Here is a 25,657-nt window from a genome sequence, read left to right on the forward strand (position 1 = left end):
GACCCGCACGTTCAGCCCGCGTTCGGGAAACGCTGCCGCAGGGGCAGGCTCGGGGGGATGCCAGGCCTGGCGAGGAGGCTGTGTGGGAGAGGAGGCGGGGGGCATTTGTCCATGGCGGAGAGGTGGGGACCGTGTGGCGCAGGGTAGGACAGGAGGGTGGGAGGCTGTGTACAGATGGAGGCGGCAGCCGTGGTGTCAGTGGTGCGGTAAGGCGGCCGTTCCCCTGCTGCATGAGGGAGGCAGGGTGCGGGGAGCAGTTTGTTACGAGCACCGGCACGGGCCCGGGATGCCCGCGTTGCTTTCCGCAGCTGTCTGGGGGAAGAAGGGGCTGAGGAGCTGCCAGATTGCCCCAGCCTTTGAGGTCCCCAAGTGGGTCGAGTGGGGAAGGGAGAGGGGTGTGTGGACAAGAGGAACCTTTGAAGCTTTTCTCCTGCCCACCTCCCCTGCCCATAAAGCCATTAGGCTCTGGTGCCGACCCTGTCTGTGCTCCTCGCCACAGCCCAGCCTCGCCTCGCCTCGCCTCGCAGAGCCCTCACCCGGGGTGCGGGGCTGGGGCCGTGGCGTGGGGCCCTTCTGGAGGCCGTTTTGGTGAGGGGGCAGCTCATTTCCGAGCCCGCCCTGCATTACAAAGGCGGCGGGGCCAGCGCAGCACTTTGATGTGCCCCGCCGGCTCCCCGCACACCTGCGGCCGCGGGGCGCCACGCCACGCCGCGGGGGCACTAGCGGACCACGGGCCGGGGGAGAGGGGCGGCGCGGAGGCTCCGGGGGTCCCTCCCGGCTCCCGTAAGGGCGAGGCCAGCCCCACACGTCTCCTCACTCCCCCGCGGGGCGGGACAGGGAGGCTCCGTCGGTGGCGGCGGAGCCCCGGCAGCGCGGCCCCTGCCCCGGGGCCGAGGGCGGGCGGTGGGGCGGGAGGCAGGGCCGCCGCCGGAGCCCCCGGGAGGCGGCGGCCGGGGGAGGGTCCTGCGGGGTGGGAGGGGGCGGCAGCGGCAGCCGGGCTGTGCTCGGCGCAGGCGGGCCCCGCTCCAGGGCTTCTCCTCGGCGCTTCTTCCGCAGGGCGCCCCGTCCCGGCGGCCGGCTCCGCGGGAGCTGCCCCGGCGCCGCCGCCCGCAGCCCACCATGACCGGGCCGAGGCTGGCCCTCGCCGCCGCGCTCCTCTGCAGCTGCACCTCGCCGGTGGCCGACGCCAGCTCCTGGTGGTGAGTGAGGGCGCGGGGGGCCGGCGGAGCCTTTGTCCGCCGCCGCGGGCCAGGGGCCGGGGGCCGGGGCCGTCCCGGGCCGGGGGCGGGAGCGGGGCGGCTGCCCCCCGCCGGAACTTGCCTGCCCGCCTGCCGGGCTCCTCTCGCAGCAGCTTGCTCCTTCCCAGGTCCCCCCCTCGTCCCTGCCCAATTCTGGGGGGGACACGGGACGCAAGCCCCTCTCCTCCAGGCATTTCTGGGCTCCTTTTGTGTGGGCTTGCTGAAATCCCGTCCGGGCTGTAGGATGTGGGGAAGGCGTAAGGAGAGGATGGGTGAGGTTTCCTACCCGTTGCCAAAAGCCCTGGGAGCAGCCGCGGAGCCCCCCTTCCCCTAAAGAGCGGAAAACAGCCCGGCTTGAAGGCGGCAGGCATCGCTCGCTGGCGGTCTGTGAAAAAGCAGCCTACTTTCTTCTTTTGCAGAGAAAGTGCTGAGCTTTCTCTCTGCCCCCTCCCCATCCCGGTGTCCTCTGTGTTTAAACTCAGGTTACAAACGAGCTGTGTTTCTCCCTGGAAAAGCCTCGCATCTGGCAAAGCCGTAGAGGGAGACAGCTGACATGAGAAATGCGCCCGGGCTTTGGGAGTGGAGCGGGGCTGGGCTGGCGGGGAAAGGTGCCGGGCTTTTCGCGGAGGGGGCCTCTTCCCTCCAGACACCCTTGGATGTTTTTCTCATCGTAGGTCTTTGGCCATGAACCCCATCCAGAGACCTGAGATGTACATCATCGGCGCTCAGCCGGTGTGCAGCCAGCTGCCGGGGCTTTCCCCCGGGCAGCGCAAGCTCTGCCAGCTCTACCAGGAGCACATGGTGTTCATCGGGGAGGGGGCCCGCAGTGCCATCAAGGAGTGCCAGTACCAGTTTCGGCAGCGGCGGTGGAACTGCAGCACGGTGGACAACACCTCCGTCTTCGGGCGGGTAATGAAAATAGGTAGGAGCGCCCCGCGCTGCTTTCTCCCTCCCTCCTTTCCTCCCTTCAGATGCACACGCGGGGGTGATGAGCTCCATTAGCACCCGCTCCTAAAGCTGCCTTTAACGAGCTTTTCCATTCCCTGGTGCTGCCCGAGCGAGCTCTGCCTGTGTGCTGCCTGCACCTGAGCCCCAGCGGGAGCTAGCTGGGGCAGCAGGGGGGACGACTGTTGGGGGGGGGGGGTTGCATGGGAAGGTCAGGAATCGGGGAGCTGCTTTTGCTTTGTGTGCTTGTTTAAAGGGAGGGAGGGAGGGAGGGAACAAACTGGAGCCAAGAACAATGCACCCGTGTTATCATCCCCAGCGTCTGGAGTGCGCTCGGACTGGGAATGCAGCCCCGAGATGTGGGGATATGGACTCCCTTGGCATGGGGTATCGCCCTCGCCCTATTCTGCCGCTTTCTGTGTAAACCGAAGAGATTTTTATAATTCCTGCCCTGCTGGCCCTAAGAGGCACATTGACAGGCCATTGCTGCACTTGAATTGAGGTGTGACCTAGCTACATTGTCCCAGCTCCTTTTGAAATGCAATCATCTGATGGCAAGAAACTGAGAAATCCGGGCTGGGTTTGATGTGTCCGACAGCCAGGACAATAAAGAAAAGGTGTTAAAACAGCCGCTTACACACACACATATGCACACACACACTCACTCTCTCCAACTCCAGGTTTTGTTTCCCACCCCCAAAGGCGATCATTTACACTGACAAATCCAGAACCAGCACTATTTCTTGGTTGTAAGGTCAGGGAAAACACTTAGCAAGGGATGGGAAGAGACCTCCGGCTCCTGTACCCCCAGCATTGCTCACACCTCTTTGGCCTCACTCTCAAAAAAAACCTCCGTATAGGCAGCAGGACACCAAGAGATGCATCTTTAATCCCTCTGGGGCATCAAGGCGATAGGGCACTGGGGTAACCAAGGCTGGGATCCCTTCCATTTGATCCTGAAATCCTTATGTGTCATCCCGGAGAATTGTAGGGACATTTTTGCATGTGTTACTCAACGCTTCAGAATCCCTATTTCAGCCTACCAGAGCCATTCTAATTCCTCCCTTTCTACTCAGCTCGTAGATACCCCAACAAATCCCCACTCCTCTGGGGCGTTCTCCTGGGAAATGCCGTTTCCTGACACATACTTTCAGCTCCTGACACACATCCAAAGCATCTGCGCATCATTGATCTCTCACTTTCTGATAGCAAGGGTGGTGGCCAGATGAGGCTGCGTGCAATCCCAGATTGTTAAAACTTGTGCTTTGGAGTATGAAAAATGAAATTTCAGCTGCCAAAGGGAAAGGACAGAAAATACACCTCCATCTCTCCCTTCTGGTGTCCCTTCCTCACATGTAACTTTTCCCAAAGAATGGGGCAAATTTCAAATCCTCACAGAGTTCCTAGTGACTCCACAAGGATACAAGGAAGTTGGAATTTCCCCTTCTGGAGGAAACCTCTTCCTCTTCTTCAGCTTCTGCAGCCCCAGGTTGGTCCAGTGGGTGAGTCCATACCTGGAGAAAAGAAGTAAGGGTGAACTAAGAGAAAGGAAAGATGAGAGGTGAAGGATGAAAAGCAGTCAGGAAGGATCGGAGGGTGTACAGGAAGAAGGGACTAGAGTGGATAGTGGAAGAGGGATGATTCCTCTCTCTGGAAATTCGATCCTGTCAATTTAGATTGGGAGTAGATTTGAGTTTTGATGAGGAAAGAGGTGCTGCAGGTACGTGATGGGTATGTCCAGTAGTCCTGCTGCTGCTGTTTGGTTTGTGTGTGCGTGCATTTGTTTGTTAGAAGTACTGCTGTATCTCTAGTAGGAATCTGCTGATGGTGCTGTCTGCGAGGTGACTGCCTGTGGTTGCCTGCTGTTTAAAAAACTATCCTAGCAGAGTTTTGAGCCCAGCTCGTTTAGGTACTCCGGTCAGTAAGAGCATGTTCAGGTGTTTATACTCCAGCACAAGACAGCACAGAAGAGAAAAATGTCCCTACAAGTGGCCTGGGGTGCTAGAGGGTTTGAGATGATGCATTGCTGTTGTCTACGTCAGTGATAAGTGGAGGGGGATGCTGCCTCTGTTCACTTAGTTCCACCTTCCGCTTTTACTTTTTCTTACTTTGTAACGAGGCATTGTTCATCATCTCAGCAAATTTATTTTCCATGCTGGGGAGGAAAACAAAGCCTTTCAGTCTCTCAGGTTGTGTCAGCTATAAAGTCATTCTTCCCTGGGTTCCTACTGTGTGCCTGTCTCCTGTTTTCAACCTCTGAGCCTCAATTCTGGACCACAGCCCTTTTTCTGTACTCTCTGCCAATGGCACGAGAAAGGTCTGGAGACCAGAATATCTGCAAGAGTGCAGAGGCATGCCAAAGTGCTGTGGACGGGGGGAAGAGATAAGAAGGACCCAGAAGGTGTATAGTGTGCCAACAACCCTCGGCTGCCCACCCACCAATGCAGGCATGGCATATATTATGTGATTTCTTGAGCCGCTCTAGATTGCGAGAGGGGAGGAGAACTTGCCCCGGCCAAGTCCAAAGCCTGGGAGATCCTCAGGAGAGCGTTCACTCAGAAACCTGGAAGGTTTGTTTCCTTTACCCCTCGTGGAACTTGGCTCAGCTCGGAATCGGGAGACCCAGTCGGTCTGTATTTAATCATTACGCCTTCGTTTTGTGCGTTTCCTAGAGGTGAGGCAGCTCAATGATACAAAGCTTTTGTAGCGGCATCTGTAGCACTGAAGGAGGTGGCTTTTTAGCATGGGGTTTTTTTGTTTGCGTTGTTGTGAGAATTGTTCTTACCCTTTAAATGTGGCTTATTCAATATTGATATCTGGCGATGTACAAAACTGAGCCTTCTGAAGTTGCTTCTTGTTCTGTCAATACAGATTTTAGACTGCACATGTGTGTATATATCTCTATACATTATATACAGACACATTCCTTACTTCTACATTTGTGAGGGATAGGACAGAGCACCCAAAAAGATCATGTTCTATTCTCTCCTCCTCGAGGAAATTCTGTCTCTTTTAGTGCAATCCTAAATGTAAGGCTGGAGTTTCCAGGTTAGTCCAGTCATTTCTGGAGCCAAAGATCTTCTCTCTTCTGCCTTTTCGAATGCAAAAAGGGAAAAAAAAAGGAGTCGTAAAAGCAGAGAACAAAGAAAAATATTTCTCCTCGTTTTTCTTCGAGATTGGCAAACTTTAGGGAAATGCCTTTAAAAAACAACAAACAAAACCAGTTGAAACTGAAACTTTGTCATCCAAAAAAGTTAAAAGCGACAGCGCCAGAAGAGCCAGCCGTGGGGACCGACGCCTTGCCTGGCTACTGCTGCTGGCATCCTCGCCCCGGGTTGCCCCGTCCCGCCGGCGGCGGCGGGCACCGGAGGGCAGCAGAGCTCCGCCGAGCTCCGCGCCGCAGCGCTCGGCACCGCCTCCGGCCCTGTAACCTCTGCTCACGTTCGCACAAATTTGGGGAGGAACACCCCTGCCACCTCGAGTACATCTACCGAGCACCGTGGTTTGTTCTGCTTTGGGGGAGGGGGGGGGGCACACCCCCAACCAAACAGCCCCAAGCCCCACTGTGCCTTGCTTCAGCCTCTCCTCCCGCCGTCCTCAGCAGCCGAAACCCCTCATGCAGATGATCTGGGGGCTGCGCATGGGAGTTGTGGTGCTGCTACATTTGGAAACTCGCCGGCGGGTTAAAACGCAGACGGTGAAAGTGCAAATCCCGCCTGCGCTTCCAGCCGAGGGATCACGGCCGGGCGGCCGGGATGCGAGGCGCTGGGAGCCCTGCGGGCTCCCTTGCGCCAGCGGTAACGCCGGGGCCCTGGCTGCCTGGGTGTCCTAATGGCTGTAGGTGCAGGGAGTGCTCTGCTCAACAGGCCGGTCCGCAGGGCTCCCACCCGACAGGCATGGGCTGGTGGGGGCCAAGCTGCGCGTGGGACCGTTGCCTTAAAATACCCCGAACACGCCAAACGAACTCGGTTGAGTAAAAGCATGATTTTGGTTGCTGCAAATTGACCACAGCTCCCCTCATGGACCAGTCTCAGCTGAACTACTTTAAATAGGAGTCAATCCTCTTTACCCCTTGGATCAGGGAGATTTGGGGGACATGGTCCTCTCCTTACGACCTGCTAGTACGGCCCTCCCGTCTATATTATGTGTCCCATAGCATCTTGTCAGCCTTGTGCTGTACTCCAGAGCAAAAACCCTCAGTGTACAGCTCTCGTTTCGGGGGGGGGGGAAATCACAGGTTGTTCTGCAAGGTGGATGCCATTCGCAGCCTTGCCTTTGTCTTGGGTCATTACTGCTAAGCCGGTGATAAGCTGCTATTAATTACAGAGTGTCAGCACATGCAAATTGGGACAAGAGCATACCAAAAGCATCAGCTCAAGTCCTGCTGAGGGAGCTGGCACTGAGAGCCTCGTGGGTTGGTGACAAACTGTTCTTGGAGGATCTGCCCTCTGAAGTAATGCAAATTTGCTTGAGAGCATTAGAGGGTCGCCTCTTGCTGGGGTTTGGTGTAAGTAGCTCCTCGCCATCAGGTTGCTTATTCCAGTGAAGCTTTGGCAGTTGTTCCCTTTATCACCTGAAAGTTTGGCGATGCACACAATGACTCCGAAGGTGTCGGTTTAGCTATTTATTAACACCGAGTGGTGAGAGTGCAGGTGTGGATTGCCTCCTTCTCCTCCTCACCCCCTCTACTCCCCCCTTTTCAGACCCACAGCATTCGCTGGTGCAGCACGCTTGGCCTCATGCGGTGTTCTGGCTGCGTTGGTGCCCCGGTCAAATTGGGGCTGAATCACTGCCAGGAATACATAGCTGGAGACCCGATCCAGCTGCTTGGCTAAGATTCTAAGCTGTATAGAGCATACACTGCAAGCAGGGCAGTCTCTAGTAAACCTGCTAATGGAAAGTCTTTTCATTTATTATTGTCTACATGGGAAAGTTTTACTTGTTCCAGCACTGCGGTTCTGTAGGCATTGGGAGAGCCTCTGCCTTCATGCTTTAGTGTAAAAATGGATTTCCTTCAGGTTGCCTCAAAACAATTCTCAGCTGACTTTATGTAAACCAAAGTAAGGTTGATGAACTGAGGTGCCCATAAAACTTGTCCCAATTAAATTAAAACCATTCCAGAGTGATAATCTGGCTCAACCAGAACACTCCTCTCGCACAGACCCAACTTCGTTAGTTGTTCTCAGTGATTATTGGCAGATTCAGTGGCTGAGACGGCAGCTGTATTTTCAGCAAGTGAATAACCCTTTTGCTTCTTGAGAGATTCCTCCAGGTTAAGATGAGAGGATACCAAGGGGCTGATCTGAGGGGAGGGAGGCTGAGCATTCCCTGCCTATAGTGTCGCTATTTCTTTTGGGCAAGGCTCGGAGTTTCCTGGCTCAGTTGACTGGAGCCGTTATTGTGAAATGGAAACAAAAACGGGGTGCAAGCATGTGTTGTGACAGTTCCCCCTCTACCAGAACAGGGTGGTGTCTCTTGTGCTTGACCACCCCATTCCTTTGTTCCAGTCGATTCTGTGCACCTTCTCAGAGCACACCATGTCCTACTGTCCAGACCCCGTTTGCCTGCTCCTTGCTGCATGTTGTGTTTGTTAAACGAGATCTGTCTCCTGTTAATTTGCTTCTCACATCCCTCTCACAGGTAGCCGAGAGACTGCTTTCACCTACGCCGTCAGTGCTGCCGGGGTGGTGAACGCCATCAGCCGGGCTTGCCGTGAAGGAGAGCTCTCCAGCTGTGGCTGCAGCCGGACTGCCCGGCCCAAGGACTTGCCCCGCGACTGGCTGTGGGGTGGCTGCGGGGATAACGTGGAGTATGGGTATCGTTTTGCCAAGGAGTTTGTGGATGCCAAGGAGAGGGAGAAGAACTACGTGAGAGGTTCAGAGGAGCAGGCGCGCATGCTGATGAACTTGCAGAACAATGAGGCTGGTCGCAGGGTAAGATGAGTGCTGCCCCTTTCCTCTTTCTCAGAGGCAGATTCAGAAGGCTTGAGATAGCTAGATACCAAATTACTTGGAGGTTTGATGAGGCATAGTCGAACGATGCCCCAGTAACTCCCCTGAAATGGCATATGGTCACATTTTCTGCATTTATGTGACTATTACAGACAATATTATACGACAGTTTTAATGGCAGGCTTCCATTGCCAGCTAAAGCCAGTGAGATTTTGGGTCTGTTGAGATGCTGTATGGCACATGTGTGCAGACATGTAAGTCCTTTCCAAATAAACTAGGCGCTGTCACGGACTTTCAAGGTTTACAGCTCATAAACTGGCTTCCCAGAGCTGCCAAAGTGACAGGCTGGTGGTGAAGAAGAGAATCTGTTAGCATGTGGAGTTGTCTCCTGCCATCATTCAGATTTTTGTGAATATAAGGCCAGAAGCAAACATTGAATCAGGCTGCCTGGCTATGTCTGAAATTTATGCCTTGCACAGTTACCTTGGTATTGGGCAAAAAAAATAATTTGCATCCAGGTGACAGACATTTTCTGAGAAGATACAGTTTTGATCTGGAGACCCCTAGGGATGGAGAATCCGTCACTTCCCTTTGTAGCATGCTACCATCATTAATCACCCTGTTCCAACACTGTGTCTCTTTATGATTTGAATTTCTCTGGTGTCAGCTTCCAATCAGTTCTTTTTCTGAGTTTTACAGCTAGATCCAAAAGCCCCTTAATAATCAGAATTTCCTCTGCATAGACGTATTTATTTATCTACTGTAATTTATTCACTACTCTTTCTTGACAAACTAGGTTGAGCACTGAAGACTGACTCACTTTCAGATGATCTCATCAGCCATCAAATAATTTTCTTGTCACTTTAGTGTACCCTTTACAGTTTTCCCATGTCCTTTAAGAAAATGGATACCAAAATTACATCCTGGGTTCTGATATCGGTCTCCCTGATGCTGTAAACGTAGGTGACGTTTCCCTCTTTGTATGCGTTCAGTGTATGCACATTTGCTTTTTAGACAATTCCTCTGTCTGTGATTAATAGCCTGGAAGGTATAGCATCATTCGTATGCGGTACAACTGTGTAATCCTGCCTCTTTCCAAATGTAGACCAGAGATACTTACTTGAATATTTGTGCCTTTTCCACAGGGCGTTTAAAATTTTTATCATTCTTCCCTAGTAGTGAGCTTTTCTAAGGTTAATTTAATTTCTAATGCTTATTAAGAAATCCTGTTAAGTGTACTTAGCCTTGCTCTTTTGCACATTTTTAACTAATATCCTTAGTTTCCTTATCAATTTTCTGCCCCTTCTTACTTCTAATTGTCACTGAATTATCTTTCCTTTCCCATATACATCTGTCTTTTCTGCATGTAATTTTGGCTTCATTTTGCCACCAAAGAAGATTTGCTCTGGTTTTTTTTTGATTGTGAAATCAATGTGTCAGGTTGAAGCATTGCAAATACTCCATGCTTCTTTTGCAAAATCAGATTGGGGTAAATTTGCAGTAGGTGGAAAACTATGGACTTGAAAGCCATAGAACTCAGTGGGTTTTTGTTTAGGGATGGGGGTTTTTTTTTCGGCTTGGAAGGGCAGAGGGTCTGCCTTTGCTTAGAAACGGGGTGGGGGCATTCCTCCACAGAGTAGTAGCCTGAAAGTGACATTTTTCTCTGCATTACTTGCTTTGAACATCTTACATGTCTGGAGTCATGAACTTGGATTACTACAAATAAATACTCTGCCTAAAATAGGGAATGAATATGTTATGAGACTTTTTAACAGCCAGTCCTATTGCCTTGAGGGATACAGAGACAGAATATGGCCAATAGTTTGAGGCGCCAGTAACATCTGTATTAGAAGATTGAGTCAGAAGATACTTGCTCCACAGCATGGGTAAAACGCCCTGTCTTGTTACTCTTGTTATATGTGCAAGGATCTCACTGAGCTGTGATTTCAGACGATGATATGGTTTAGATGGAAGAAAGCTGCATCCTGCTTTAAGGATACAGCCAAAACCAGTTATGTCCTGCCTTTACTACAGTGCAGAAAGTTGTTTAAATTGTGCTTGGAATGCTACAGTGTCTGTGCTTCTTTGGACTCCATAGACAAGCTCTCAAGGCAATTTCTGTGTCTCCAGTTAACACGGGACTTGGACAAAAGCTTTTCAAAGGGCCCAGCAAAAGACAATCCTATTTCAAGCTTGGTTTTTGTAGACTCTGTAGAACAGATGGCCATAGAAAATAACCTTAGATTAAATGAACACGAGTCATTTTAGATTAAATTAAATGAAAGTATAAGCCAATGTGTAATTAAGCTTGTGGATTTCAAAGACCAAGCTCTGATAAACTAAGGGAGAGCCAGTTAGTAAACTCAGCTGAGGAACTCGATGTGGAGGAGGTCTGGAACTTTTTCAAGTCAAAGATGCTAAAGCCATTACAACTCTGCATGCCAAGCAAGAGGAAAAAGCTTGTAGGAAGAATATCCAGACCTCACTGAATGAATAACTACCACAGAGAAGCTGTTAGGAATAGGCTGAGAGACTACTAAGAATGGAAAAAAATGAACTGATAGCAAATAAATAACAAAAAGCTATTAGAGGTCAAGAAGTGTAAAGATGAAGTGAGAACAGTAGAAAATCATGCTGAGTCAGGCCCTGCAAAAGGTAGTAAAATAAACAGCGGAAGTTTTTTAAACTTTGTAAATTGGAGGAGATTGGAAGAAGGGAGGCTGCTAGTCAATGGGGATGGGGCTGAGTCTAAGGACAGAGTTGCTTCCATCCCCAAAGTAAATGAGTGCTTTACTTGGGGCTTCAAGTCAGAATGGGGGACACTGCTTGTGGGGATGGGTCCCGTACGTCTGCTGCACAATGGAGATGGCTTTCTCTGTCTTCAACACTTCTGCCTAGGGGAGTAAGTGCTCAGTAGTGTAGATTTTTAAATCCCCCTGGGACTCTGCTTTTTGGGAGAAGCTGGGCAGGGTGCTGTAGGGGCAGGCAAGGTCCATCACAGTTGGCAGTGACCGAAGGTGCTGGCACCCAGTGGGAGCGAGGAAGGCACAAGGAAGCAGCTGTCATGTTCAGACAGGTAGAGGAAGAGGAGCTGAGCAGCAAGTACTGAAGTTCGGGGCCAGCAGATCTGGGATGAATGGGAGGGTGTAGGGGGCTGCTGATGGAGGGGAGTTTGGGATTGGGTTGAATGAATCAGTTGGGAGTGAAGTGGCAGCAAAGGGTTGGAAGAATGGAGGGCTCTGGAGTAAATGAGGCTGGGGCTTTGGGGTGGATTGAGCAGATGAGGATTTGGGGTTAGTGAGGAATGGAGATGCTGGGATCAGGAAGGGAGATGAATATGAAAGGATCTGAATGGGGACAAGACCTGGGGCAGCTCCAAGATGGCACTGCTGTGGGTTCCAGGGTTGTCTGTTCAGGATGGCATTTGGCCAGTGCAGGGCAGCCTTTCCCCTTGGCTCCTAGAAATATATTAGCATGGGAGCAAAAGAGAAAGGCTAGAAATGGAAATTATCACAACCAAGGTGGAAGCAAAACTCAGGTAGCGTAAAGCTCGCAAGTGATGGGGCGTGCCCATGTTCTTTCCTGGCACTCTGAAAGAGCTGGTACCTGGCAGCACAGGCAGTGTGGCCTCGGCAGCGTTTACAGGAGGACCTGGGGGAAAGAATATCTCAGAGGAAGAGGCAAAATGGGAAATAATTTGAGAAGAATTTTTCAAAGGTTGACCACACAATCGTTTAGAACATCATTGAATTCCTAAAAAGGAAAATAGATCTTATAGGTCTCATTTTATCTGAATGTCTGTGAGACATTTAATGTATTTACCACATGGGAAATGCTTGGTTACATTGAGAAGGATAAGGAAAAATGCAGCAGCTATGTGATGGACAAGAAACTGGTTCAAGGAAAGATGTCAGTAAGTTGTCTGAAAGGATGTATCTTGATCTCAGCAGAGCTTAATTAGCAGAGTTCTTCAAGGACTTGTCTCAAGACCAACACTTGGTATTTTTGTTTCTCGTCCTCAACACAAGAATTTGGAATGGACTGATGAAGTTTGCTTATGATGCAAAGGTGGCAGGTATTATGAATACAGAGGAGAATCCAAATTTTGTACAGCAACTAATGACATCTGACAACATAGCATTAAGATCATCATTTGAGGTCTTGCATGAAATACATTTTTAGTCATTAGGAAATAAGTAGAAAAGAACTGGCTGCAGCAGTCAGCTGCAGATAACTGCAGATGTAATACGGCTCAGAAGATGGTAAATATCCTATAATGTACTAGGGAAAGTCTTTCCGTAAAACATGGGGGAATACTAATGCCATTGTATTAAGCTTTTGTGAGGCCCCAAAATAATGTATGTACTAATATTCCCAAGCAAAATGACCTCAGACTAGAAAAGGCTTGTTACGGATGACCCAAGGTATAGGAATCTTTTCTTAAGAAAGTGGGCTGGAATAACTTGCCATGTTTAGCCTAGCAAAGCGAAAGTTGAGAGAGCATATTGACTGGTGTCTGTGTTAGTGGGAAAAATAATAGGGAGAGGAAAAGTACTTTTTAATCAAAAGGCCAATTTGGCACAATAGCAAATGGGGATACATTTAGACTGGAAATTAGAAAAAGATACTTTATCATTGGAATACTGATCAGAATAATGGTGGCTTAAAACCTAATTGCTTTTAAAAGGGCACTCTATACATTTAAGGAAAATATTATTTGAAGCGCTGCCTACAATAGCAACAGATCATACTTAATAACCGAGGAGGTCCCATCTAGTCCTGCATTCCTAAATGTTTTCACTTCTGAGATTATGGTTTTGGAAGTAGGAAGGTGCACATGTAACTCCATACTCCCAAATGTTGGTGCTGAAAGAAAGGAGACACGGCAGTGAGCATTGCTGAGTGGCCACTGGGTGCCATCCCATATACAGCCTGGCCCCGCTTTCCCAGCCAGTGTTTCAACTGATATCTTCCAATTTCTAGGCAGACTTTTGGCATGTCTCCTCACTCAGTTTCCTGTGGATGAGAAAGTTCTCCCTGAACCATGAAGAGCTCTGGTGGCAGGAGAGAAGATTGTCTCCCTGCTCTCCGTGGTTCTCAGAAGGAGCTGAGAGGGACAGGAGGGGACCAGAGGTCTTTTATTTTTCAGGCAGTCGTGACCCCCTCACCCCTTCACTCCACGTCGGAGTCCTTGTGGTGGTGGCTCCTGGCTTTATTGCCCTTGTTTGTTTGTCTTTGACTGTTATCTCAATATGCCCTTTCCTTCCATCTGTCTTTTTCTTCCAATTGGTCTCCATTACCTTCTCTTATTTCCCCCCATTCCTTATCTGTTGCCCTGTCTGGCGGACTGTGGCAGTCAGTCCTTCTGCGCTGTTTACCCAGTCGGCATATGGCAGGCCTCACTCATCAGTCACTCAAGCCAGTGCCAGAAGAGCCTGGAAGGGGGTCTGGCTAATTGACCACATAGGAATTCCCCGTTAATTTTCTTCCCGTTGCCATTCTTGTAAGAAAAGAATTGGAAGAGAACTTGGGCTTATGGGAAGGGGCTTTAAGCCTTTCCATTAGAGGCATTTTCAACCTGTTTAAGTGGCATGGCCATCGATCAGAAGCTGCCCTCAGAACAGCATGTGGGGTCTGTTATTTTTTACCTTGACTGGAGCCCGGTCAAAGAGGAATTCTCCAATTTCCTCTGCTTTCTCCCCAGCCGGGCAGCAAAAGGGGAGAGTGGGGGAGCCATGTAGCGGCTAAAGCTATGCTTACCTCTGTGGGACATTGATAGTGGGAGCTGCGGGGGGCTGAGTGGCACCATGCTTACCTGTGGTAGCTGGTAGCGTTTCCATTCCCCAACACAGCTACTACCCACATGGGCCAGATGTTTTGAGCATCAGTTGCTTAAAGCCAAGTCGGAGTGAACTCAGTCCCATGACATTAACTGAGGAGGGATCGAGTTGCAGTGTTTTTCTAAAGGAACAAAGCCCAGGATTAGGAAGAATCATAATACTTTATAAAAACACATGCAGGGGCAAGGGAGGCATGAGTGGCCTGGGATTTGACAGAACCATAACCAGAAAGTGCTAACACAAGCTTGTAACAAGCAGGCTGGCAATGCAGTGAGGATATAGTAAGTGTCTCGGGCTCGGGAAATTCAGCTGTAGCTCTGTCAGGTTATAGTACAGCAGGAATCCTTAAGTAACAGCGTGGTTGGTCCTCTGCAGTTACAGTTTGATTCAAGACAAGTGCTTAACTCCCAGCCTGTAGCTGTTACATTGCGCCGTGAGGGATTGCCTCAGTAAATGGAGCTCCGAGGAGCAGAACTAAAGCTGCTCTGTTTTAAGGACTCACTCCATTGACGTTCTTGGGAGCTGGATCAGCCTCCATGTGATTTAGCCATTAAGCCAAATTGAATCTTCACTAGCTGTCAAAAGCACTAGACGTTAGTTAGCCTGGGAGCAAGCAGTTGTTGTAGGAGAACTCTGACCTCTCACTGCTGGTCCAGAACGAGTCGTAGGCAGACGGTTTTGCTTGCACTATGCTCAATTGCCTTAATCACCTACTCCTTGGCAAACAAATGCAGAGAGCTGGGAAGCTTTCTTCTGTGTTGGTGAGTGCGGCAGGAAAGAAACCTCAGTGCTTGGCTGCTTTTTTCAGCAGAAGACCTGGCTAGAAGACATATTGCCATCTCCTTCAGAACATCCTAGTTTTTTCTCACATTCCTTGATCTCTCCCACCCGATACAGCTGGTGGTAATTTTGCGGCTGATGCCAAACAGCTCTGCTTGGCAGAGACACTGCCCTGCGAACGTGCAGGACGCAGGGCGGCCATGGGAGAGCAGATGCGAACCTGATGGCGAGAGCATGAGGAGCGAGGGCTGGGGGGGTGAGCTGCTGTAACACGCCGCAGCTCTGATGGCGTGGGGATGCCAGCTCTTCGCTCCGCAAGCTCTGTCGGTGCCTGTGCGTGCTGACGGGATCTTGTGTAGCACGCAGTTCTGTACCTGTCTCTGAAATTAATGGAAAGAACAAACCCAACCTGCCTTCTCAGCTTATTTTGAGCTTTGTTATTGTCGAATATTTTTCAGTATTTCTGTCTCCTCCCAGCTACTGTGGGGAGGAGGAGAGCAACCACCATTACCCTTTACATCATCTCCTTGCTCTGCCTGGGGTTTAATGCGCACTGGCCTAAATTTTCAAGGCTATTTGTTAATTTTGATGCCGAATTTCTGGGGGGGTAGATGCATCTTACAGCCCCCGCAGACTCCTGAAAACGTAGCTGAAAGTCTCTCGGAAAAGACAGCACCGAAAGCTTGCGTTTGCTGTTGAAAACTAGGCCCTTCTGCGTGTACCGTCCTGCGGGTGCCGGGAACTGTCTGGACACAAGATGGCGCAGGTTTGCAGTTAGGCCTTCCAGCTCAGCCCTGCTCTTCACGGCGGGCGCCTGGTGAACCCCCGGAGCGGCGGCGAGCTGCTCAGCTCCAGCGTGGAGGTCTCCATCTTTCGCACCGTCCCTGCCACCCCTGCTTGCTCCTCTCTGGAAAGCGATGCCTCCTCTGGACGCTGCCCCCGAAGGAGCTCCCCTCAGCAGAGATGGAGGGAAGGGGTGTGGGTCCGTGGATTTATTTCAAAAGGATGCAGATGTATCCCTGCAGCTATAGCGTCGGTTCCTGGTGCGGGTGGTAGGAAACAGGCAGGTTCCCAGGTGCTCGCTTTTCGCAGCTCTGAAGGGAAAAACATGTGGTAGTCCGTGAGGCTGGGGGAATTTCCAGAACCCACATGGACGGGACTCTTCCCCTTCTTCTTTCCCGCTCTTGACCCTGCTGTCAAGTCAGAACTCTAACAAGGGAAAAGAAGGTGGGGTGGGGAAGTCATGTTTAGAGGCATTGTGACCAGAAATAGAAATATTTAGGGAACAAGAACACAGCAGTTGCAACAGCAGGAGGAGACTTTTGTCTCTTCTGAAGGGCGAAACAACAGAAATTGGGGGAAAATCAAAGCGGTTTGAAAACGTGACGAATTCCTTGTAATTAAGCCATCTGCCAGTGCAGCATGAATAAACGCAGCTCTGCCTGATTGCACTCCTTTTCCCGCAGGCCGTGTACAAGCTGGCGGACGTGGCCTGCAAGTGCCACGGTGTGTCGGGCTCCTGCAGCCTCAAGACCTGCTGGCTGCAGCTGGCTGACTTCCGCAAGGTGGGCGACCTGCTGAAGGAGAAGTACGACAGCGCCGCTGCCATGAGGATCAGCCGCAAGGGCAAGCTGGAGCTGGTGAACAACCGTTTCAACATGCCGACACAAGAGGACCTGGTCTACGTTGACCCCAGCCCGGACTATTGCCTGCGCAATGAGACCACTGGCTCGCTGGGCACTCAGGGCCGACTGTGCAACAAGACCTCGGAGGGCATGGATGGGTGTGAGCTGATGTGCTGCGGACGGGGTTATGACCAGTTCAAGAGCGTCCAGGTGGAGCGTTGCCACTGCAAGTTCCATTGGTGCTGTTATGTCAAGTGTAAAAAGTGCACAGAGATCGTCGACCAGTACGTCTGTAAATGAAAAGAGCCACCAAAGCAACAAATCTATATTATATAAATCTATATAAATATATTTTATATTTGTATAAATAAACAGATGATGATAATAATTAAAGAAGCTTATTTAAGAGACATTTTGGTTTTGAAGTTTCCCCCCATCAGGCCTGCTGGCTTGCCAACATTCCTTCAGTTCTGCTGGGGAGTTTGTCTTTGGGTGCATCTCCCCTGGGGTGCTTCAGTCAGGGTGAAGAGGCTGAGGAGGTGCTGACAAAGTGAGCTCCCCCCTTGCACACAAGCACATACTATTGCATTACAGAAACGAAGCCAGTGAGGAGGAGAGGAGTGGGTTCCTTCTGCTCTCTTATCGGTAAATCTCAACATTTTGCATTGTTATTGCACATCTGAAATTGCAGCCAGGCATGAGCAAGTCCTAGTTATCTGCATTTCAAACTCTGCCACCCCACTAAACCCACTGGGGAATTTGGAACCAATTCTTGATCCCTCTAAAGGGCTTTGTCACGTTAGAGGGCAGGTTAGACCAGGCTCCTCTACAAGAATGTGGCTTAAAATCCAGAGTCCTGTAAACCATTCGTGGACACTGCACAGACCACAGTGCGGTGGAGGCAGGTTTACAGCCTGCTGTTGTGAGGAAGGAAAGTGTGACCTGTGGCTGACCAGTGCTGTAGCCTGGGAGTCCCCATGAAGGCATCACCTAGTCCTTCTGTACTGCCTGGGCAAAGGGGAGATCTGGCCAACTCGGACTACATGGCTGTGTGCATGAGGGAGAATTTTTTTTTTTTCTCCCCCTTTAATCCCATGCTGAAACTTAATTTGTCAATGTAGAGTAGAAGCTGCCGGTGCCCAGGGATGTTTGCAAAGACAATATACTTCATATTTTGTCAGTAGAAAGCAGCATTGCGCACACACACGTGCACATGACTGCATAAGCACTCCTCATACTGCTGCCTGTTTTCCTCCTTGAAGTGGATGCAGGTGGTTGCTTTGTTCAGCCCTATTAAATGCTCCTCACCACCATCCCAGATGTATAGTTTCACTTTAACATTAAACACCCCTCAATGACATTTCTTTCCCTCTGTTGCTTGTGTATATGTGTGGTTTTGTTTTCTTCTTTTGGTGGGGCGTCCTTTATTTTGGTGCTCTGTACTTCAGAGTCCAGGGGCTGTGCTCTTCCCCAGCATAAGCTAGCCACAGATAACGTTTGCTCCTGGAATATGGGCATATGTTCACTGATGGAAGTCTTTTCTGTGTTTTTCATTGGTAATAAAAGAGTATAATAAAATTGTACTAGGGTAGAAGGCATTACCAAGGTCTGCTAATCAGTCTTACCACGTTGGAATTTTAGTAGAATCCAATTCATAAAGCAGGGAACAAATGCTGTTCCTAGCACAAGACATTTCCTGTGCCTCTCAGCATCTGCAGAGTTCATTTGTAGTCAGAACTATCAAGAGAAGCCAGTCCCCAAAATATAAGGGTTTGCTAATATACATCGCCTTTGTTACTGACATTCCAAGGGTGTTGTTTTCTTTTTTACTGTAAATTTTAAAATGCGCAAAATATGCCAATAAGCAAAGAGCCAGTCATGAAAATTATTATTTTTATATTAAACCTCTGTTTCTTATAAAGCATTGCAGTTTTACAGATTCCACCATTTCAACCACCAGAGAAGAATTTATATGTACCTTTCATACTTCAAATATTTGAGGACTCCAGAAAAGCACAAGGAAGAAAAATTATGTTTAATAATTAGGAGCTGTTGTTTTTTTAAACCAATGTGTCCAGTTTTTATTTTATTTTTTTTAATCCAACAGGCAATATATTTGCTGGCATCCCAGAATGCAGTTTCTTGGAATATAAACAGTGGCCTAGATTTATTTTATTATACAAAATCCAAAGCCAGTGGTATTGTAATTCAAAGTAACGGAAATAGTTTTCCATGCATGGAAAAAATGTGAGTGCAATGGCCTGATCCAACTCCCATTAAACTTCAGTGGGAGCTGGACTGAGCCCAAGATCAGATCAAATGTGTGAGCTATTCCCTCCTGGGATACTATATGTTTCTAGCCTGGTAATAAAACTTGCTCTACCTTGGATACATCTAAAAAAGACCTTTCCTCCCACCACCCTCACCTCAGGTTCTTGTCCATCCTTATTGCGTCAGTGCTTAAAGGTGTCAGCTATTTGTATATGACACCCTCGAGCATTGCTAATGTGTCTAATAATTCAAAATGATTTCATTTGGCCTTCCTGATAAAGACCACACGTTTAAGGGAGTCGCAACTCTCCTTGCCGTTTGGCACAACAGTTAATTTTGTGCGTGTAAACAACTTTGGGAGTGGAAAAGCTGGCATTGTTAGGGCTACTATTCATCTGGCCGTCCCTGGATATGTCCTTTTTCCACCTAAAATTTTGTTCAGGATGGAAAAAAGATGATTTTGGGCCTACTGTCCCAGCACCTGGACCTCTGGCAGCTTGGTTGGAGCCAGCAGTTTCTGTTGGACTGGGACCATACAACGATAGGAGAGAAGTTGACCAGTGGACTTCTTTCCCGCCCCTCCCCCCTTTTTTTACAAGACCCAGGTTTCAGTATTCTCAACTTTCTGGGAATTTTGTATCCAAAAATTTGATCCCACTAAACTCTAGCTTAAAACTTAATTTCTGTGGCGCCCACACATAAAAGAACCTCCTTAGGGTGGTAGTAAGTATAAAATAAGAGCACAGCCGGTTTGGTTTGATGCAGAGCCAAAGAAAGTCAAACAAAAAGCTGTAGCCAGAGCTGCTTCTTTAACATGAAAGTTAAAAAGTGGTGGGTTTTAAGTTGTGTCTTGTTAGATGCACAAAGTGGTAGAGGGGGTGGGGAGCTAAGCTTGATTCTGCACTCTGATGATTATCTGCTTTGTAATCTTCAACAAGTTACTTAATTTCTTTGCATTTTAGCCTCCAGCCTCCTCCTGTATAAAATGAGGAGCAGAATACCTCCTTTTTCTGTAAAGCTCTTTGAGAAATATGGCTGAAAAAAAGGTAATTGAAGGCCTACCCTCTACGCTCATTAACTCTGGCAGGCAGACAGCTGTATCCCCATTGTGTGGGGACACGCTCAATTTGGGACAAAGAGGCTCAGTGGCACCTCGGAGGTCGCATGCTCGGAGGTGGCTGCTGGGGGGCTCAGCGGGAGCCTTGGGGGTCTGTTGCAGTGAAGCCCTATTCCAGCACAACGCTGGAGGGAAGACCATTCTACAAAAGAGAGGTGAAATCAGGGCCTGTCTATTTATGGGTATTGAATATCTTGTAGCAAGAGTGAGGCTTAGGGTGGTTAGCCTGGTTTCTGAATCAAATACCTGCCTGCTCAAATTCTGTTTGCAGTTTCATATGGATAAAATATTCACACAATACACTGTTATATAGTGTGTGCTGGTAACCGGCTGCCACATTCCAAGCTTGAAGTCGCTGCACTTCAAGGCTGATAGAAATGACCACCCGTAAGTCCTGTAAAACTAAAATATTTTGGAGTTAAAGGCACTATGCAAATACACGGTTAGTGCAAGTCAGTGAACATCAGCTCCTAAACGGAGCAGAACAGGATGCAAATCTGTCATCATTTTCCAACTGGCTGGTAATACATAAGTTACAAGGTGAATGAATGAGGCCTTAGTATGTTCTGCTGCAAGGCAAGCTAAGCAATAGCTGATCCCAGAACAAACGGAAACTTTCATTTGATATTAATTATGGTAAAAAGACTGGACTGTAAGCCATTTGCAATGTTTGGAGGCTCCCATTCTTTGTCCCCAAGAAGTCTGTGCCTACCCAGAGCTCAATATAATGGAGAGATTGGTGCCTTTTGCAACTCAGGAAAACAGCCAAGTTGAACCCAGACACACAGCATGAGTATAACTTACACTTTCTATATAGACCCAAGTTTGGTAGCCCTGACAAAGCATGAATGAAGCAGATCTTGTTCAGTCATATAAAATCAAACATGCAAGGGTCTCTGCTGACTTGACCCCATCCAGGGAGAAGCGTAGCAGGTTTAAATTACGCTGTGGGAGCAATTCCTAATCACCTGTGGCTACAGAAATATAGACAGTATTTTCATCAGCTGACACAGACACAGGACATCCCAAGGAGACCTTGGGAAATACTTTCCAGCAACTAAAGGGCATTTCTCAAGTGTCTGTCACAAGGTTTTCCAGAACCTACCGCTTATATGGTCATTCACTTTCATTTAGCTTTTGTTTAACTGCATTTCAGGTTAAATAGATTCTAGAAGATAATCTCTGAAATGAAGTTCACTGAATGGCAGGCTCTGAAGGCACCGTCACATGACAGACAGTGAGCAGATGTGAACATAGTATTGTTCACACCTTCTCCTCAAAGGTAGACTCTGGCTATGTCTAATCCATGGGACCCAGAGATGTGTCCCATCTCCTTGGTCCAGATGTGGACCTGGCCATGTCCTGACTCCCTGCCAGGGTAGTGTGAGCACCAATACCCTGTGTGCAAAGGCTGATGGCTGCAGAGACCGTCGAGTGGGTAGCCAGTCTCAGCTTCAGCTCTAGTGTAGATAGCTGGTGGCTTTGGGACTTGGCTATGTTGTGAGCATGTCAGCTCTGAAGTCTAAATATAACCAGCTTGAAAGATAAGCAGAACAGATTTCTGTGGCCAACAGGACACATACCAGAAAGGACAAAAAAGAATCATGATCAGCCATTGTAAATCCCTCAAGAATGACAATAAAAAAACGCAGTATGATACAATGATCACAGCATGCTCATGCCTTTAACTTACTGTCAGTCTTCTCCTGCAAGGCCTGAAGCTGTTACTATACCTTCTTCTTTCTTAGCTCTGTTTAAGTAACAGCTGAAATCTTTTTCACATTAGGATACAAGAAGGCATGACTTACAGCATTTCCTCAAAGAGAGAAAGGGGGAGCAAACAGCAGGGTCAGAAGTTCTCCTTCCTCTGTGAGCAGGGATAAAATACAGCCACCATAAAATGGAGTACTAAATATTGCCCTGTGACACTCAAGTTGGACACCTGCCCTAAGTGTCACAGTTACCTCACCATGCTCCCTGCCCAAAGCAAGCTGGTTCTGATAGCCCCATGATACCCGCAACAGCTCTATCTGTTTGGAACGTGGTGGCTGCAGCAAGCACCAGCCTTCTGCAGCCTGATGGAGTGTGCAGAGAGCATCAAGCCCTCGGTGATTTGAGAGGGGAAGAAGTCTCTGAGAAGGAAGGAAATACAAAGAGAATGAGCTTTACTGGGAGGCAGTGAGATGGTAATACCTCCCCCAGGCCCTTTCCCATTAGTGCTGTCCCATGGTACTGTCACATGGTGGCAGCCATCCTGAGGAATTCAGAAGGAGCCGCTCAAGTATGTTTGCCAATGGAGATGAAACAGTTTAAACGCTTGCAGCAATAAGACATATCCTGAAAAAAAAAAAAAAAGGTCCGGCGTTTCCTTACCCTGGGGCAGTTTTATTCTGAATCATAATTTGTCTTTTGGTTCTTCCTAGAGTGCCATGTAGTTGTGTCAGTCCTTTGCATGACTGCACGAGCATGGTGACCACGCAGGATGGGCAGGATGAGGCATTACCAAGCAAAGACACATTACAATCCTGCCTTTCAGGGGGAAAAAAAAAAAAAAAAAGATGTGGGGTAGACCCAATGTCACTTAATGACTGTCAGAGTCACTGTGCTGGAGCTAATTGTAGCCCTGCATTGTTCACAGCCCCAAGGAGCTGCAAAAGTGCTTGGCCATTACCTTTCCTGGGCTGAGAAAAACACCTAGACCAGGTTTTAGAGTGGCAGCCCTCTGCAATTCACTGCGATGAGTCTGGCCAGTCTCAGTTTCATTTACCACAGGGAAATTTGTTTTCTCTTGCTTGAGAACAAGAACAGAGTTAACAAACAACCTGCCAACTTCCACAAAGCACAGGGCAAAAACATTCAGAGATGGAATTAAGGCAATGAGCATTTTATATTAATGCTATGATTTCTAGGAATTATATATAAATGCCCGGGAAGTACATATCTCAGTATTTTACAATGTGTCTTTCTGAATGGTTTGCTCCATATGGCAGAGCACAGCTTTCCTTTTAGCTTTCCAGGCTCTCGAACCAGAATATACCACCCTAATTCCTTTTATTTAATATTTAATGAAACAGTATTCCTGTCTCAATTTCCCTCTTAAATGGCTGAGTACATGTTAAGTTACATGTTAAGGAAATGACAGATGAAAATGACATGCAGTTTTTATGTATGTTTTTCATCAATGGAGCTCAACATATTTTAAAATAATTAGCGCCATTTTACAGATGAAATACTGAAAGATGGGGCAGGAAATACTTCATCTGACAGGCACGGGGTGGAGCTGGAGCAGGCACTGCAGCTGCTACTCTCCACGCTGCTGCCTGACGGCTGTCAAAATACATCTTGATTGATGAGAGAAACTGTAATCCAACTGTGATCCTCAGTAACTACCTTGCTCCCTTCACAATAATAAAGACTTTAATGAATGTGCGAGATGGGACATGTTTTAAAGGAGACAACCGGGAATCATGTTTTTATAAAATGGTTTGAAGGAATGGGCAATATGTATTTAATATTGGTGGTTATTAGGGATGAAGATGTTTCAAATACTAATTTATAGGGATAATTTTGCTTCCATTAACTATCTTGTTTACAGTCAAGTGTTTGAGATAAAATTTCTCGGTGTTGGATACAAGTGTATTGGAGTATGGCTCAGCAAAGCACTGAAGTGCATACAGCCACACAAATTACTGATAGACAAGTCCTCCCAGATCAGCCAATTGTTCTCCTTGGCAATTCAAGGTTGTCCTCTAACAGGATAGTGTTTCTACAGTGTTTTGACTAGTCTCACTGTACAACATGCAGGCGTAGGGTTTCCACTGTTTTCCCCAAGGACACGATTTCAGAAGCCGAGATCTCCATGTCACATAGGTTTTCCTGCTGTTTGGACTACACTTCCCATTACTTAACAGAGGAACTTCTTGTTCTCTTTGGTGTTCCCCCTCTGTGCCTCTACACCAGTCACAGGTGTTTGGGCCCAGTCTCAAGAGCCAGGCTTCCCAGATGCCTCCAGCCGCATCAAGCCTGGTAATGCTGTTTGGTTTTCATCATCTTTCTGGCAATGCAACTGAGGCCTTCCCACCCCGCTCCGTGCCCTGGAGCATGCTGTTCAGTCCTGAGCATTAAACCCTGATCCAGTGGGGCCTCTTCCCCCCTGAGCAGGACCTGTGGCAGCTGCCGTGGCCCCCGGGGATGCTTCACACCTCCCCCCGCAGTGAGTTTCACAGTGCCTCTCTCAGCCTGGATGGCTCTGAGCTGTGACCACGGGTGGCCCCTCTCGGGCCCCTTTCCGTCACGCCTGCGGGAAGGGCCGCGTGGCCAGGGGTTTCCTGTGACACCGCTTTCTGTGGGAGAGGGTGACACTGCTGCCTGCTCAGGGCCCAGAGGATGCAGTGCCACTGGAGAAGCCCCCGCCACCCCCCTCCCCCGGGAGGCAGGACGGATGCACAGACGGGCCCAGCCCTTCCTGAGAAGGGCTGCCGGGCCGGGCCTCCCCGCCACCAACCGCCACCAACCGCCCCTGCCATGGCAACGCGCCAGCGGACAACAAAAGCCCGCGCAAACGTCACTCGCTTCCCTCAGCCAATCAGAGCCGGCTCCTGACGGCGGACGCGGCGCGCGGGCAGCACTCCTCCTTTCCCCAGCCTGCGCGGCCCCGGGAGGACGGGCACCCTGTGCGCCTGCGCGGCCCGGCCGCGGTGGCCCTTTCGTGACTACATTCCCCAAGATGCAGCGGGGCGCGCTCCCCAGCGCTTCCTTCCGGTGCGTCGTGCGCAGGCGCGGTGGGGTCTCCCGCATTGGCGGCAGCGGCCTCGTGCGATGATGACGCTCTAGGGCAAGGAGGAGGTGACAAGGCTGGGGAGGCGGTGGTGGCGGCAGCGGTTGCCGCAGGAGGGGGGCGGCGCGGCGCGGCGCGGGGCGGCGGGCAGCACCTCGCGGGCGCCAGGGCGGGCGCCGGCCGTTGCCAGGTGAGTGCCCGGGGCCCCGCGCGCCCCCTTCCTCACCGGAGGTGCTACGCGGCCTGGCCGCCGCCCGCGGAGCTCGGAGTCCCGGTCCGGGGTCGGGCGCCCATCCGCTTGTCGGGGCGGCGAGGGGGAGCTCCCCGCAGCAGGGAGGACCCCTCCCTCCTTCCTTCCCGCCGCTCGTCGGGTACGGCGCCGGGGAGGGGGTCGGGGCCTCGGCTGCCCCCGGCGCGCGTGGGTGGGTGGCCGGGGTGCTGGGGAAGGCTGGCGGTAGGCGCTGCCCCCGGCCGGGGCCGGGTTTTGTAGGCGCGGTGGGGAGAGGGCACTGCGGGCGGTTGGCCGGGGGGCAGAAGTGAGCCGAGCTTGTGGTCTTGGGTGTTTGCTTAGGGCACGAAGGAGCCCTTGGAAATGCTCGGCTGGAGGAGGCTTTAGGCCAGTAAAGCACTCTAAGTGGGTCAAGAGCACTGTAAGTGGGTCTTGCTTGTAGCCTTCTGTACACTTGTTGCTTGTCAGGACAGGGAAATCTGCTGCTGCTCCAAAAATCTTTTTACAGAGGCGATAAAAAGAATAATTCCTGCGCTTGCACAATATGGGAACTTTGCCTTGTCTACAGAGCACTCCGTATGTGTGTGTATATGTATCTATAAACACTGGAGTTACCAACAGTAGAAAATATAAATATTCGACACTAGTGTAACCTCAATTTGGGTATTCCCAAGTGTCAGTTAAATAAACTTTTTTAAAAGTTTTTTTTTGTTGTTGATTCTGAGAGAATTGGGTATTCATCTCTTGTTTGCTTACGATGAGCAGCAAAGATGTTGAAACATATGGTAATAGGCTAGAAGACAAAGAAGATGTGACAGCTGTTGCTCTTACTGAGCTTTTCAAGCAGTGTTGGTTTCTTTTTGTCTGTCTTAGCCTTACAAGTC

General features: G+C 49.6%; 1 protein-coding gene across 1 annotated transcript; it reads left to right on the forward strand.

Annotated features, from left to right (window-relative positions):
• Positions 1–1,104: 1,104 nt before the first annotated feature.
• On the forward strand, positions 1,105–16,679 carry WNT5B (Wnt family member 5B; the record flags this gene model as incomplete). Its single annotated transcript, XM_082009024.1, has 4 exons — positions 1,105–1,199; positions 1,913–2,160; positions 7,824–8,116; positions 16,221–16,679. Exons 1-4 carry the CDS (start codon positions 1,120–1,122, stop codon positions 16,677–16,679), a joined length of 1,080 nt encoding a protein of 359 aa, XP_081865150.1. The 5' UTR covers positions 1,105–1,119.
• Positions 16,680–25,657: the final 8,978 nt, after the last annotated feature.

This window comes from Phaethon aethereus, assembly GCF_964289735.1.
Source record: "Phaethon aethereus genome assembly, chromosome: 1".
Lineage (NCBI taxonomy): Eukaryota > Metazoa > Chordata > Aves > Phaethontiformes > Phaethontidae > Phaethon > Phaethon aethereus.